This window comes from Grampus griseus, assembly GCF_964374135.1.
Source record: "Grampus griseus genome assembly, chromosome: 3".
In the NCBI taxonomy this organism is placed as follows: Eukaryota; Metazoa; Chordata; class Mammalia; order Artiodactyla; family Delphinidae; genus Grampus; species Grampus griseus.
This window is the reverse complement of record NC_139019.1, coordinates 136,888,219-136,905,091: the sequence shown is the minus strand read 5'-3', so window position 1 is coordinate 136,905,091 and position 16,873 is coordinate 136,888,219. Positions and strand designations below refer to the sequence as shown.

The 16,873-nt window shown below is 36.3% G+C and overlaps 1 protein-coding gene across 2 annotated transcripts in view; it reads left to right on the top strand.

Moving 5' to 3' along the window:
• The window catches only part of GABRB2 (gamma-aminobutyric acid type A receptor subunit beta2), a gene marked incomplete at both ends in the record, with an annotated part of 293,074 nt that overhangs the window by 235,259 nt on the left and 40,942 nt on the right, over positions 1-16,873 (top strand). The window contains 4 exons of one of the 2 annotated variants that reach the window (XM_082652407.1): positions 1,245-1,382; positions 2,988-3,140; positions 6,802-7,046; positions 11,486-11,599. In XM_082652407.1, the coding sequence (XP_082508533.1) occupies positions 1,245-1,382; positions 2,988-3,140; positions 6,802-7,046; positions 11,486-11,599 (650 nt within the window). The remainder of the gene's footprint in view (positions 1-1,244; positions 1,383-2,987; positions 3,141-6,801; positions 7,047-11,485; positions 11,600-16,873) is intronic. The other variant, XM_082652408.1, reaches the window with a different exon arrangement.

Here is a 16,873-nt window from a genome sequence, read left to right as displayed (position 1 = left end):
GGAGATATGACTTTCTCTCTTTGGAAGAAATGTGGTTTTTTGGAAATCATAAGAGCTAAGAATCAAAGAATTGATGTTCACATCCTCAGTGTTACACTAACTAGTTACATGTCAAAAGACAGAAACTTAAGCAGTTTTCTCATTGGTTTTATTGCTTTTGAAATTGGAGGAGATTCTCTGTGCTGCCTGCCTCCTAGACTCGTAAAGATTCAGCTATCTGGGTGCAAATGTTCTTTGAAGAGATAAATGTGATATACAAATATAACGAATGCTTTTGGGGGGACTTGTGGGGGATGCGTGAGTTTGTAAAATATTGGTATTCACTGGATTTCATTGCATGCTTCCCTGTACAGCATTGTTTGCAATATAATATGTGTTTATTCACTGCAGTTATATGTGTGCTTACTAATTAGAATACGTGTGTTTGTCCCACTCTACCCCATGGATTGAAAGGATCATTATAAAAGAGGTCATGTTTTTATTGTGCAGAGTCCTATCCCCAGCAACTGCACTGACAAGCATAGTAGGTGCTCAATAAGTAATTGTTGGATGAATGGAGCCAGACCCCCTAAATGCACTGTGCATTTGCGGTGTACACTCTGCATTTGTACTTACTGCTTAAAACTGCTGGAAATTATATGTTGTTTTGAATTTTTAGGGCATTTTTTGGGGGGTTTAGATATGCTGCAAAATCAAATTTGGAGATCATGTCTATGAATGTTAAAAAATTAATGACTCACTTCTTCATAATCCCTTCTCTTCCGACTTAAAATCCAAATATTTTGTAATTCAGATATTTTGTATTGGCGGGGAAGGGTTTGGTACCATTTAATACTGTACTGATAACTTAAATGATTTTTCTCTTCTTTTGTCTTCTCTTAGAGTACAACTCAGGGTTATGTGATAATGTGATGCTGTTTGAGAGAATGAGGTTCATAATCAGATAAACCTAGGTTCAAGTCCCAACGATACCACTTCCTAGTTACAAGACTTAATATAAGCTGTTAATTTCTCTCAGCCTTTGTTGCCTCATGTGAGCCTAATTATACTTCCCCAATCGGATTATTGTGAGGATTAAAGATAGTAATATACTTAAGGTGCTTGGCGTGATACCTAACACATAATAACCTTTAGCTGTAGCTATTATTGTTTATACAGTTCATTTCCTAAACAGTTATTTTTTTCTATTTTGTTTGTCTTTTTTGTGTGTATCTGTATATGTGTTTGTGTGTTTCCTTTTACAGATGGATATACAACTGATGACATTGAGTTTTACTGGCGTGGGGATGATAATGCAGTAACAGGAGTAACCAAGATTGAACTTCCACAGTTCTCTATTGTAGATTATAAACTTATCACCAAGAAGGTTGTTTTTTCCACAGGTTTGTATCAGGGCAAATAGTTAAGAGAAAAGGGGCTTTATTATATTTTGCCAAAAGGGTTCACTTATATCAGGATCAGGTCCCAGGGAAGGATGGGGACTCTGGAAGACTTAGATCTGCTGAAAATGCTCAGTTCCCCAGCAAGCCCATTTGGAACCCATCCATTTACTTTCAAGAAGGCACCCCCAGCAAAGCAAATGTCTCTCATGTACTATCATAATTCCTTGAAACATACTGAGGACAGCCAGGTCATAGTTCACTCAAGTCTGACCACAGTGAAATTCTCTAAACACAGTAGGGTGGGAGGAATTCACATTTTTCTCAAAGGGTAGGACTTTCTTTACGTAGCCTTACCTACTGTTTTGGAGCTAAAATCTTTTCCAGATGTTGAGATTATCCTGATACATTTACCATTCTTATTCTTCCAGTATTGAGGTCAGACTTGTTTTCATCAGCACAGATTTTTAACAAAAAAGCCCAGGAATGCAGTAATTTGCTCCATACTCATTAAAAGAAAAATAAGTCCACAGGAATATCCCTCTTTATATTTTTCTTATTGAAATGAATTCCCCAAGCACAGAAATAGCTAATACAGTAACTGTAGATTTTGAATTGTCTGCTAAGGACTCAGGCACTTCCTGTCCCTGAAAACTACTTCAAGCAAGAATACAAAATAGCCTCCAGCTTTGCAAAAGAAACAACAGAAACTTTTCTTAGGTTTGAGGTTCTTTGAACCCCCAAGACACTATAGAAATGAGTTTCTACTTAAAATATTTTTACTTTAATATTAATATACTTGCTTCAGTCCAAGAGGGCTAGACAAGGCTTTCAGTTAGTAAGAATATCCCCCCCCCTCACACACACACACACACACACCATTTGTCAATGTGACTCTTTTAGGTTATAAGACTGTATTGTTACATATCTCATTTAAAATGTAATTCCCCAGGTCCACACCATCAAAAGACCCAGCTTCAAGAATCTGATCCTTAGTTATATCTCCCACAAACATTGCTCAGGAAAAGTGACTCTCCACCTTTTGGTGGGTCAGGAATCCTTTTAAAACTTTGATGGAAGCAATGAAATTAGAAAAATTACTGCGTACACATGAAAACCTTCACAAAATTTCAGGGATTTGCTGCACTAACTGCAGCCTTGCCACTGATCCTCGCCTTAAAATGCATCCTGGGGCTTGTGAAGAGATTTCTTTCCCTATAATCAGAGTGTGCAGCCTTATTCTTATATACATAAATGTACAGGATGGACTTGCTGAGAAACAGTTAAAGGGGGAACCAAGGGACTGTCTCAAATTGTCTTGTCATCACAGTTGCAGAGAATGAGAACGTTTGATTCAGTGTAGGAGGCTGAGGAGGGAAGAGCTGGAATTCTTTCAATTACTGATGAGTGTGGAATATATTTAACACTGAGTAAGTCCTGCTAATTAAAAGCCCTGTTTTCTCAGACCACTTTTGCAGAAGAAAATGCCCTTCACCAGGAGCTAAAATTGAGTTTAGGAAAGATATACAAACTGTTTGTGGGCCTTTAAAGAAAAGTATCCTATAAATATTGATTGATAACGATGATGTTTTAAAATTGTCTTTCTAGGTTCCTATCCCAGGTTGTCCCTCAGCTTTAAGCTTAAGAGAAACATTGGTTACTTTATCCTGCAAACATACATGCCATCTATCTTGATCACTATCCTCTCCTGGGTCTCCTTCTGGATTAATTACGATGCTTCAGCTGCAAGAGTGGCATTAGGTAGGCATCAATCTGACTGCTTGTGGAGTGTGCCTGTGTGTGCGCGTGAGTGCACGTGCACTTTCCTTACCCTCGAATTTGCGATGCGTGACGAGACCAGACTGCGCACATTATAAGAATTTGGCTGTGAGACGTTGGGTGATCTGATTCAGCGTTAAATCAGTTAAACACAAATTAAAACTCTTTCATGTCAAAATTAGTTAACTATGTAGCTGTCGGTAATGAAATTAGTCCCATCAGCTTGATATTTTTATTGAAGCATAGTTCATGTAATATTGCTAGATAATTGTTGTTTTTATCTGTGTTTCCTTACCTGGGAAGAGCTCTCTTCCATCTTTTTTTTAATTATTATTCTGAACAAGAAACAAAGAAATGAAATGTGCAACTAATCAATGAGCAGAAAATTCTGAAGTCTTAACTAAGATTTTGGGATAGCATGGCAGAGGGCAGGAGACAACAAAGTAAGAATATTGGGAAATCATCCGTGGCATCACTTATCTTATGCATGACGTTTTTCCATCATGACACCAGAGGAAGAGAATAAATTGTATTTCGTGAACATTTTTATGTTGCTAACTCCAGATATAGTAAATTTATGACCTTTTATGCAATCTTTATTATTCTGAGTTCTGACTAATCCCTTTAAATTTTGAGTTAAGTGCTTCACCAGTATATCTCAATTAAATCATTAATTCCTTAGCAAAGTCATTATTCATACAACAAAAATTTTTTGAGCACCTACTATGTGTCAAACATACTGGGCACTGGAGATAAAGCCAGTGTCCTTCTGGAAGTTATGTTCTAGCAATAAAAGGTAAAAAAGTAAATTTATTTTGCATTTAACATGCAAATTATATAATATGGTAAACCTGTAGAGTGGAAATAAGCAAGGTAAGGGGGTGGGTATACTAGGGGTACAGTTTAGAACAATCAGCGTAGACTTCATTGATTGCCAATGGATAAAGACTTGAAGAAGATCGAGTCACATAAATGTCTGGATGAGAATATTCCAGCTTGATGAAGAGGCCCTCAGGTAGAAACATGCCAAGCAAGTGAGCAAGGTGGCCTGTAAGGCAGATGCAGAGTGAGTTCAGGAGTAGAGATAATGTCAGGGAGAGGGGACTAAAAGATGATGAAATGGTCCAGGGGCCATAATAAAAGTTTTGCTTTTATTCTGAGTGAAATTAGAGCAACACTGAGCAAAGAACTGACATGATTTCAGATACAAAGGGATAACTTTGGCTGCTGTGTTGAGATTAGATTGTGGTGGTTCAGGGATGGAAGGAGAATTAATTACCTCCTGGACTGAGTCAAGTCCCTTGTGATATATTCTCTTAAAATACTGTAGACCAACCTTGGAGACCAGCCACAGTTATAATTTATATTTATTTGGTTTGTGATGTTCATTTTCCTCATGGTACTGAAGATACCTTGGAGGAAGGTCCATATCTAATTTTGCTTCCATTATATTTGTAGTGTCTCACACAGCGAATGGTGTCCAGTAAATACCTGCTGAATAGAGTAATGAATGGAATTTGTAAATATCCTGTTATTCCAAAATGAAAATCTGTTATCAATTTGATGCCTATTACAGGAATAATACATAAGTTATTTACTTTTTGAAAGAAAATTGTCAAATGTCTTTTATGTGAGCAGTTTATTACTAGGTCAGAAACACCTTAACATGAGATTTAGATAAATAGTAAAATTAGTGTTGTCTGTTTTATAATATACATGTAATATTCATGTCATCCAAGATAAGCTCTAGATGAAATAATGAAAAGTAAAATTGGAAAATGTATCAAAATGTCTAACATAGAAAAGATGTGAGAACTATAAAATACCTAGATCTAAAGTATAACCATATTTTTTTGGCCATGCTCAGAATTGGATGCTCAAATTTATTTTTTCTGTATCTGTTTCATGAGCATATAGAAAAGCAAGGCAAAAATTATCTTATTAGAGAGAAAAAATTAAATCAGAAAACATATGTTCTTAAAAAATAGAATTGAAAATTAACTTTTGGTCTGTGTTATCGGGTAGTGTTTAAGGGCACAGGTTTCTGAGTCAGAGACACCCCAGTTCAAATTTTGACTCTGCAACTTCCCATCTGTGTGATCTTGACCTAGGAGCTCTGTTTTCACATCACTCTTTTCCTACAAAGCTGGACCTTTGTAGGAAACTCAGGGCTCTGGACTCCCACTGCTTTTACCCAGCATATCTCTGTCTATCCCTCCAATTACAGCTTTGGGAAAACTACTCCCCACTGTTGGAGATGTTCCCTCAGCTGGACTAGTGGTAATAACCTGACATAGTGTGGCGTTTCCCATAGAGTCTTGTAATACTTCTATATTATTTATCTGTGCATTATGTGCCTACATTCCCAACCCAGAAACACGAAGGCTAGACAGCTGCTTCTCTGTTACTCTCCACCTCTAGTTTCCATATTTTTTGCAATCATTGTTCATATCATCTGTTTAATGCATTCATTGAGTTCAGTACTTTTACAGTGATTTTAATTTATTTTCCCTTCATCACTTACTTATTCTGAAAAACTCTCAGCTGGTATTCTGCTTCCTGTCTTGCATGCTTACCCTCATGATCGTCCTAAACACAGTTTGTCCCTGATACCTCCCTACTGGAAGCTGGTCAGTAGCCTCACATTGCCTTCAATTTTAAGTTCAAGTTCTGCATTAGGCACTGTGTATGTAACTTTCCATTATGCAGCCCTTAATCTCCACTTTGCTCATCATTCTTCCCATCATATCCTATAATGTACCCACATTGAGTTTCTTGAGATTCTTTTGATGGGCTGTGTACTTTCACCCCCACAAAGCACCCCTTTAAAAAAACTCTCTCGGGCTTCCCTGGTGGCACAGTGGTTAAGAATCTGCCTGCCAATGAAGGGGACACGGGTTCGAGCCCTGGTCCAGGAAGATCCCACAAGCCCGTGCACCACAATTACTGATCCTGTGCTCTAGAGCCCGCGAAGCATAACTACTGAAGCCCGTGCGCCTAGAGCCCGTGCTCCGCAACAAGAGAAGCCACCACAATGAGGAGCCCGCACATGGCAACAGAGAAGCACCTGCTCGCCACAATTAGAGAAAGCCCGTGCATAGCAACAAAGACTGAACACAGCAAAAAATAATAAATAAATAAATTTATTTTAAAAATAAATAAATAAATAAACTCTCTCCACCACCAATGCCCTTAGGTCTACTACCACTTTTGACCTCCAGGTTTTGTTTGCCTGGGTAACTCTGACTCATTCTTCAAGACTCAGCTCCGAAGTCTATATTTCCTGATCTCTTCCCTGCCACATCATGGGCTAAACTAGGATCTTCTCCATATTGTCAACTTTCACCTTACACAGATGTCTATCATAGCATTTAATTCACATCTCTAGCCCCCCACTAGATACATAACTATAAATATAAAAATGTAATTAAAGGAAATGCCCCCCAAATGATTAATGTTTGCTATAAATTAATGATTTATACATATTGCCAGGGCCTATCACAGGGCTGCTATATAATAAGTGCCTGGTATATATTTTGCAGTATCTATAAACAAGTAAAAAAATACAGTTAAACTTTCCAGCTATGATGAAAGCAGAAAGGAAATACAAACACTATTACTCTAACTCTCTCATTTTTTACAGGAATTACAACTGTGCTAACAATGACCACTATCAATACCCACCTCCGGGAAACTCTCCCTAAAATCCCTTATGTGAAGGCCATTGACATGTACCTGATGGGGTGCTTTGTCTTTGTTTTCATGGCCCTTCTGGAATATGCTTTGGTCAACTACATCTTTTTTGGGAGGGGACCTCAACGCCAAAAGAAAGCAGCTGAAAAGGCTGCCAGTGCCAACAATGAGAAGATGCGTCTGGATGTCAACAAGGTAAGTTCAAAGGGCAAAGCCCTCCTTGCTTCTTAAACTCATAGAAGAATGCCTGCAATATAGGTTCATGGCCTTGTTAACAAATGAGAAAACCAAAGCCCAGGGAAGAGATAATTAGTGATGGAGGCACAATTAGGGCCCAAATTTATGGTACAACATTTACATGCCCTTTACCTTAACACTAGGGTGGCCCAAACCATAGTCATCTGAGAACCACCTTTGTGACTTATTCCATATATGAGTATAATATGTACTATTATTTACTTTATGTTTATTTAAATTTACTCACTTTATTTAAATTTATTTTAAAAAAGGAAATTTCATATCACTTAAATCAGTATTACTTGCTGGAAGATAATCTTAAGTATAAATAAAAATGGAACTGTGTTATTAAATTCTAGGTTATACTAGATAAAGGCTCTAGGCCTGAGCTCTGCATTCTCATTGATTTAAAAAGGAAATAAGCATGTACAGACATGTGCTAAAGACCCACCAGCAACAAACTGAGACTGTGTTCTTGAAGTCATCAGATGGATAGAAAAAGAAGTGGAAGGGAAAAAAAGAATAACTTACTTTTTAAGTGACAGATAATTACTTAATGCCTTGCACATGTACTACTTAAAATCCTTGAAGCATTTGAGTACAGGAGGCTACCATGTTGCTTAAGTCAGGCATAGCCAAAGAAAAATTCCTACACAGTTGTAAATCTAATTTATTCTTGAAAGCAATGGTTCTCAACTTTGGGTGCTCAATTAAATGACTAGGAAAGCATTAAAAAATACTGAAGCCTGGGTTTCATCCCCAGAAATTCTGATTTGATTGTTCCTGGGGTATGCCTGGGCATCATAATTTTTTTTAATTCTCCAAATATTATTCTTATTTGCATTCAAGATTTAGAATCTCAATTTTGAGGCTTTCGACAATAGTTCCAATAGATCTAGCCATCTTTACTCCCAAAATGTGACTTCACCTGGCTTCCTGTTATATAACTTTAGGCACTGAACAGAATATTTACATATGCATTTTCCCATAGTGCAAATTTAGGCGCTTCAAAATAGACAAAAAAAACAAGGACTTATTTTAATATCTGCCATAAATAGCGTTTATAAAGTAGTGCATGATGTTGGATTTGGTAAATAGTTCATAGTGATGGAACTAAGAAAATAGTAATACTTTTAAGCTATCTGGGATTGTTAACCATCCAATAATTATTGCATTTACATTTTAATATTTCTAACTTCAATTTAATTCCAAGGGTGGCACACCATAAATAATCCCTGCCATTGAGTTTTATTTGGCGCAAACCCAATGAAAGCTTCTGACTCACTGATATTTTCCATATATCCATAGGTCTGATATTCGATTTTGGACTATTCTCTAATCAAAAGCACTCCTTCCCAGGAGATGATATTCATAATGATGCAAATTTTAAATATGGCCCTTATAAGCCAGTGAACCACAGGGTCTAGGAAGTTGTCAATCTCTTTTCAGTGCTCCGGGTTTCATTTATTGGAATCTGTTAATAGATTCCAAGGTAGCATTATGACTCTCTCGGGCTGTCAAATAGAGAATGCTTTTTAAACCCATTTTACAATTTTCCTGATAGAGTACCTTTAGTAAAGAAAATGAACAAATAAAACAATCTCCTAGGACAGCAGTTTGAAATGAGTCTCAATAAATTGCCTAAAGCAAAGCTGGCTTAACATCTGATCTCTCTTCACTTTCACCTACCCTACTTTTTCATACCAATTTGCATTTACATAATAAATTTAAGTACCAGAGAGTGGCAGTTTTGTAGCAGACTGAACCTGGAGAGCTTCAGGTAGTTTTAAACTCAATGTACTGAGATGGAGGTAGGGAATGGTTCACTGGGCAGGTACCCCATAGTGATGCAAAACCCATCCATCCTCTTGGCTGAAGTTGGATCCACAATTCAGAGCATAGAATGAGAGAATAAAAAAGATACCAGAATTCTTCTAGTACAGTGGTTCTCAAATCTCAGGCCATTTTGCCACCACGCCCCCCCACCCCCGTCAGAGGATCATTGACAATGTCTGTAGATGTTTTGTATTATCAAAACCAGGAGGAGGGGATTGCCACTGGTATCTAGTGGGTAGAGGCCAGCCGTGCTGCTAAACATCCTACAGTGCATTGGACGGCCTCCCCATAACAATTATCCAGCCCAAAACGTCAGTACTGCTGAGGTTAAAAAACTCTATGCTAGTCCAATCCTCCGGCTTCAAACTTGAGAAAAATGTAAGATACGTGTCCTATTCTTAAAACTCTTTAGCACAAGTGGAGTCTCTTCTTTCTTTGATCAGTGTGCAATAACATCATGGTATCAGGAGTTATCATTTAGCACAGTAATTCTGAACAGATATTTTAGAGTCAGTCAGGTTTGATATTTACCCTCTATTTAGTAGTTGTGTGATAATAGGGGGGAAAAAAAGTCTCTCTGACCCTTTAGTTTCCTCGTCTGTAAAATGGAGTTAATTCCTCTCATAAGTTATGAAGTTATGATAAAATGTAGAAAATAGCATAGTCCCCAGTATATGATAAGCACTAGGTAAGTGATAAATATTAACAAAATATTATAAACGATAAACATTATTACTTTTCAAAATAAAATTTACAGTCTCCAGACCTATTGGCGATACTTGCTTGTGCGTTCTGCATGCTCTAGTATGTAGGATGCAGTCCTATCCCTAAAAAAGTATTACCTACAGAGGAATGTTTCACTTTGGAAGTTTTAAAGTCAAAGCAACGAAATCATTTTTCAACAGGTATTCGCTGTAAAATCGATAGCAAGCCAACTATAAACTTTATCAATTATTTCTTAGGCCAGAATACTTAGAGCCATGTTGATTAGATTTTTTAAAGGTAGCCATCTAACATTCCAGGCTCCCTTTTTTTTTTTTTTTTTTTAACACAGCATGAAGGGTTAGAGGAGACCCACAGAGGGCTCTGATTGCACAATGCTTTCTTTTGTGTCGGCATCATGAATAATGTCACTCTATTTCTTATCAAGAATGTTCCTTCTTTTTAACTGTAATTTTACAGTTTTTTTTTTTTTAAAGATCAGGCACATATAATCAACTAAGTATTGTTGGATGCTCTGGAGCAATCAGTCACTAGGAGAGGGATTGACTTTTTCTGGTTCCATTGATGGTTTCCTAGAGACAGAAGCAGCATGTCATATGGTCTAAAGTGATTTTTAAACTCTTCTCTGTCCTGAGGGCAGGAGGGATGAAAATGGGAAGCCTAGCCAGGTGGGAGCCCACTGTCACTCAAAGGCATGCTTCCACATTTTTCTAATCTCTTCCCTGTATGAAGTTTCCTGTAAATTCTTATTTTAACAAGAGTTATCTGCAGCTCTTAAAACAATTCTTAGTCTGGTGTTTAACTGATGGAAAAACTAAGGCTCTGAAAGAAAGTTAACTATCCAAGGTTGCATAGCAAAGTTAACAAGATCTCTGAGATGATCTAGGTTTTCTAGTCGTTATCCAGTGTACATTCCTCTGTGCAAGCAAGTGAAAAAATAATATAAAATTTAAAAGCTGATTCCAGATTAGTCTATATATTCAGTTCACATCACCTAAAAAAACCCGTCTGTCTACAGGAGTCCGTAGCTGACAAGCCTTGTTACTTTCACAGTTGTCTCCATGCGACAAATTAAGTTGTTAACTACTAAGATTTTTAAAAATAAACCTCAAAACAGTAAGAGTTCTACTGAATATTTTTCTTCAGTGTTTTCAGGAGTAGCTAAAAAACTACAGTCTCTTTTTCTAGTGTTAGGAAAGCTCTCCTGTTATACCTTGCATTCTTCTATTGTGTGTGTGTGTGTGTGTGTGTGTGTGTGTTTCCTTATAGGATTTTCTCTTGATCAATTTTCCCACTTTTCTTGTTCATGCCTTCAAGTTTTCAGCTCTCCCTTTTTTTCTTTTAAGCTTTATGTTGTTTTCTTGTTTATTTTTCTGCCAATAACTAGGTGTATATATATTTGAGACTTTAGTTACTTCTGTCTTTTCACCACCCTGATTCTTGCATATCTGAAATGCCTCCAATATCCTTACTGTATCGAGAGACCCACAACCACCAGTTTTCCCAATAAAGCTGCACCAAAAAGATCTACTGGGGGGGTGGCATCCTTTATTCTGCATTCATGGGTGTTGGAGTCTCTGTGTTGTCTTTATTCATTACACCTAAATTTTTGGTTAAGCAGAGCACTAAGATCTTTTAAATTTATTTATTTCTAGTGCTTGAAACTAGATTTTGTAAGTGATACATTAAAAAGAACTATTTAGAAGTTCTAGTCTCTGTTAGCATCGGTCTTTCTAGAGACCAGTAGCATTTATCTATAGCCAATTTACTTTAACCACCAATTCTAATCTAGTGGCATCAGTCGACTTAATTAGCACATTCTCTACTTTGTCTTCCAGATTTTTTATAAAGATATTAAACAAAATGGGACCCAATATCGATCCTTGTGGGACCCAACTGGAAACCTCTCCCCAACTAGACGGACTACCAATTACGATTTCTCTCTGTATACGGTTAGATAGCCAGTTTTTAATCCATTTATTTGTATTTCTGTTGGAGCCAATATGTTTAGCTGTTCCCTTTAAATTAATGTATGGCGTTTTTGCGGATAACCTATGGACTTGTATCCTGAGACGTGGGGATACGTTAAATGTTTTCATGAGACCATAATGGGGTTTTCCTGGGTTTGTTTTTTTTAAATGTAGTTATGATGAACCTAAGCTTCAGTGTTCCACTCATACATTATTGTTGTGCTAAAGAAAGAAAACAAGCGGATCGTATTTTGAGACTTCTTGTCATTTGTATTGAGAGTATAGAGTATCATTATATACTCTGGCATTTCTTAGTTTTCTTGTTGTGTTTCTTTGGGTTGGTGGAATAGGTGGAGAATTATACAGTCCTTCCGTAGGTTGGCTTAGAATTCAGGAACCTATATTTTCTGCCCTAGATCATTCACTTGTGTGTGAGAATGTTATGTTTGCATCAAGTCCTTGTTCCTTTATTGTTATTTATATTTTAGAAATAAGTATTATCTCAGCAGGCCCAGTTTGTTATAATGATAGATAAGAGGCAATAATTGAGATTGTTTCTTGACAATGCTCTTGACTTAAATGAACTCCGAAGAAAGCCCACTGGGGGCTAAAACTTAGAGTTCAGTTTCTGAATCCTCATGTGTTTACATTTCTTATTGGCAAATTGTCATTCACATTACCCGCCAAACTGGAGGAGGAAGATGGTGATCGTCACCATTCCACATTATCATCTACTGCCTACCTCTCATTTGTTTTCGTTCTGTTTCTTGGTGAGGCAGTGAATGATACTGAACGCTGTGAATCTTTCCTATGAGGACTTGATGCCAGAGAAGCTGTCATTATTATACCTTGAAGTGTCATGTTCTACCTTAGTTTTGTGGCTCTGACCCCAAATTCCTTGATTCCTCATTGTTATTACCTTTGGGGTGGGAAACAGTTATGGTTAACCTCTTAAATTGCTAGTTTGTTTTACTATTTTAAGTTGTTCTTTTAACCTCATTACTTGTTGTGTTATACGTAGCATGAGTCTGATAAATGATATTAGGTAGATCCCAGGAGAAGAGGTGTTTGAAATTTTGTTACTCACTATTTTAGTCCCAATGCCCTACTATGTCTGTTCTCTCAGGCTATCTCATTTGTGATGTTGCTGCGGTTCTTGTTTTTAACTGAAGCCACTATTGTTGAAATGGAAGTAGACTGATTTGATTGGGCAGTATTCTGGGTAGAATGCTAATCATTTAGAAGAAAATATGTCTGACAGTTGGAGTTCGGGTTTATGATGAAAATGGTTGAAAAATAATGTATTTTCCAAAATCAAAATCAGAGTATACTGCATGATTGGTCTATGACTGGGTAAAAGTTACATGAAAATTCAGGAAAATCCTCAGATTATGAGAATATTTGAAAGAAAATTTGCCTCTGTTGTTCTTGTCAGCTGATGGATTGAAAGTTAATGATACTCTCCAATGCCATGATTTGGACCCTCATTTGTCAAGAACTCTTTCTATTTCATAAAACATTATGTTAAAGAGAATGATTTACATTGAAATATGAATCTTAATGTCATCTGCCTTTATACTTTTCTTTGTTGGGTGTGTCTTTACTCTGTCTTTTTAATTCTCTTTTAAGTTCGTATTTAGAGTATGAAATAAGGGCCAATATTCAAAAGTTTGAATGATGAGCTGTTAAACCTGTAACCTGCAAAAGCATTGAAATGTATTTGACAATCCTCAGAGGCAATAGAAGGCACTGGGATGATGGTAGCTGTTAGAATCAGACTGAACTGGGTTCACCTTCAGGCATGGTCTTCTATGAGCTGTGTAACATTACACATGTTTAACTTTTCCATCCTTCAAGTTCCTCAGCTGAAAACTGAAACAATAAAATTTTGCTTCATGGAGCTACTGAGAGGATTAAATGAGATAATTTGTTAAGGGCCTTATACAGTACCAGACATAGAGCACTCCATAAATTGTTGCTATTATTCTGGAGATGGTAGCAGTGTGTATCTTTCTCAATTTTTCTTTTTTTATCTCTATTACTGTTTTATGATTGTAAAACTAATTCATGGTCAGTCTTTTAAAAAAAATGTGCAAAGGCAATGAAAACCACCTGTACTCCACACCCAGATATAATCATTGTTAACATTGTCCTTTTTTCACACTTAATGACATACTTTTATACAAATAATTATGCTCTACTATTGTGTGTATGCTATTTTCTACTTACCTTTTTTGTGTCTTTAAACATCAGTATAAGTATACATCATTTCTAATAACTACAAAATATTTTATTGAATGTATATACCATAATCTATATAACAAACACCTATTGTTAGACATTTACATTGTTTTAAGTGTTTTTTTGTTTTGGTTTGGTTTTTTTGCGGTACGCGGCCTCTCACCGTTGTGGCCTCTCCTGTTGCGGAGCACAGGCTCCAGACACGCAGGCTCAGTGGCCATGGCTCACGGGCCCAGCCGCTCCGCAGCATGTGGGATCTTCCCGGACCGGGACACGAACCCGTGTCCCCTGCATCGGCAGGTGGACTCGCAACCACTGCACCACCAGGGAAGCCCCTCTAAGTGGTTTTTGATTGTAAACAACTAAAATAAGTACCCCATTGCTGACATGTTTACACACCATTGATTCCTAATATATTTCTTAAAGTGAAATTTCTGAGTCAAAAAGTATATGCTTTAAAATGGTGATACATATTGCCAGATTGTTCCCTAGAAAAGTTCTACTATAGTTTACATACCTACTATGAGAGTGTGGCAGTATACACACACACATACACACACACACATACATATCACCCAGCCCTTAAAATGATGAAGAAACAGAAAACTGATGTCTAACTGCTTTCTGTTGTGAAAAGTGTTAGAGAAATGGAGATATAAGAATCCAAAAACCCAGGTGCAGTTTTTCTCTTCTCTGTCCAAAAGCCGTAAAGGATAAAATGGCAATGGAAAAGCAAAACAAAAATAACACGCAACTAAAACTGAAGCTCTGCAGAGAGACAGAAATGCATAAGGAGGGCCAATGTTAGTGTAAGCAAAATCCAGAAGAATCTACCCAAGCTATATTTGAGCAAATAGGAAAACTCTATAGAAAGGTCTGCCTATAAATGAAGCATCTAAACAAAGAATCAGCATGGCAACTGTGCAGGAAAACTAGCAAATGACATTGTCTCTCCCTGCTCTCTTTCTCTCTCTCTCTCTCACTCGTTCGTAGGGAGAGAGAGAGGAACTCAGCACGCAAAAGACAGATAATGACCCGTTAATGGAAAAAATATTTCAGGATATATTAAAAACTTTCATTAAAAAAGTGTTTTTCTTGCAAAAATTGAAAGAGAATATGAAACAAAAGATCAAGGATGAACAATTTTCATAGACACTAATAACTGCATCTAAAATAGTTAAGAAAGAAAATCAATATGGCAAAAAAATCAAGGCAGTAACACAAAGTTCAGGCTGTAGAAAATCATGCCAAATACAGAAAAAAAGAGATGTACAGTTAAAAACCACTTAGAGAAAACATAATATACAGGATAGGTACAGCAGAGCAAACATGCAGAGCCATAATGTTGGTGAAGTATAGAATGGAACAAAAAGCAAATAGAAAAAAATATTTAAATCTGACATCAATAGCTAATTATAATAATGATAAATACTTCTTGAATGCCATGTATATGCTTAAACACTCTATATATATTATCTCATAACATTAGTCATTATTACCCTGTGTTGTAGCAGTTATAATTTTATAAATGATGAACAGAGACCCAGAACGTGTAATTAATTTTCTTAAGGTTGAACAGCTAAAAAAATGGTTGAACAGAAAATATGACTAGAGGATACACTCTAACTACTCTGCTGTACATTGTGTGTTTATACATACCTGTAAGGAAATTAATCAGTAAGCCAAAAGGATATACTGGGTTCTAAGATTAAAATTATATAATACCATTGCCACCTTATTATATTCTTCTAACATTATTAAACTTCCAGTCAGAAAAAGTGACCAACAGGTAAGGAAAAAAAAATCTCAAACTACTCCACGGCAATATTAAATTTTATAAGACAATGGAAAAATATTACAGGGTTCTGAGGGGGAAAAATATAACCTAAGAATATTATTGATATTATTTTAATGCAAAAGAAAGACAATCTATCCTCAGTATGTAAAGTCTAAGGGAACATAGCATCCATGCGTCCTTATTCAAAGAAAAATATTATAGCTTAGTATAAAGAAAAATCTAGCCCCCAACAAAAGAGAGTCAAAGTAAGAACTTAAGAACAGAAAAAGTCAGTATATGCTAGCATGTAGAGCTAAAGATAACAGAACTAAAACTATACAACTCCAGAAATTAAAGTTGTAGAATAAAATATAATTGAAATATTTTTAAATATTAGATACTGAAGATATATAAAAATAAATCAGGATGGTATTGTTGATGAGGGAGAAGTATTTGTTTTCTCATTCACAGGAAGGACTCAATAATTACCTTTTATTCTTGAGTTTATGAATCAAGAATTTGAAGATTAAGGATATGTTTAAAATTAACATAGATAACTTCTATACAACTGTGTTTCTACTATAGACTTCCTTAAGGTCATTTGGGATGCTTGCTTAAAAAGTAGATTCCACCTGAGATGTAAATCAAAATCTTTAGTGGAAGAGATCAGCTTTCTCAGATCTTTATGGTATTAAACTAAAGCATGAAAATCTGAGTCATTATGGTAGAAGAAGAACTGACAATTCATCTTATAAAAATCTCAGAGAAGAAGGTGGAAATAAACTAAAGAGAGATGCAGAGCAGCATTATTTACAATAGCCAAGATATGAAATCAACCTAAGTGCCCATCAATAGGCAAATAGATAAAAAGATGTAGTGTATATATACAGTGGAATGTTACTCCTCCATAAAAACTGAAATATTGCCATTTGTGACAATACGGATGGACCTAGAATGCATTATGCTAAGTAAAACAAGTCAGAGAAAGACAAATACTGTATGATCTCACTTGTGGAATCCACAAAACTAAACAAAACAATATGAAAACAGACCCATAGATACAGAGAATAAACAGCTGTTTGTCAAAGGGAGAGGGGTGCCCATACCCCATGGGCAGTACAGATGAAGAGTATTAAGAGGTACAGACTTTCAGTTACATAATAAATAGTTATGGGGATATAGACAACATAAGGGATATGGTCAATGATATTGTAATAAGCTTGTAGGAGGACAGATGG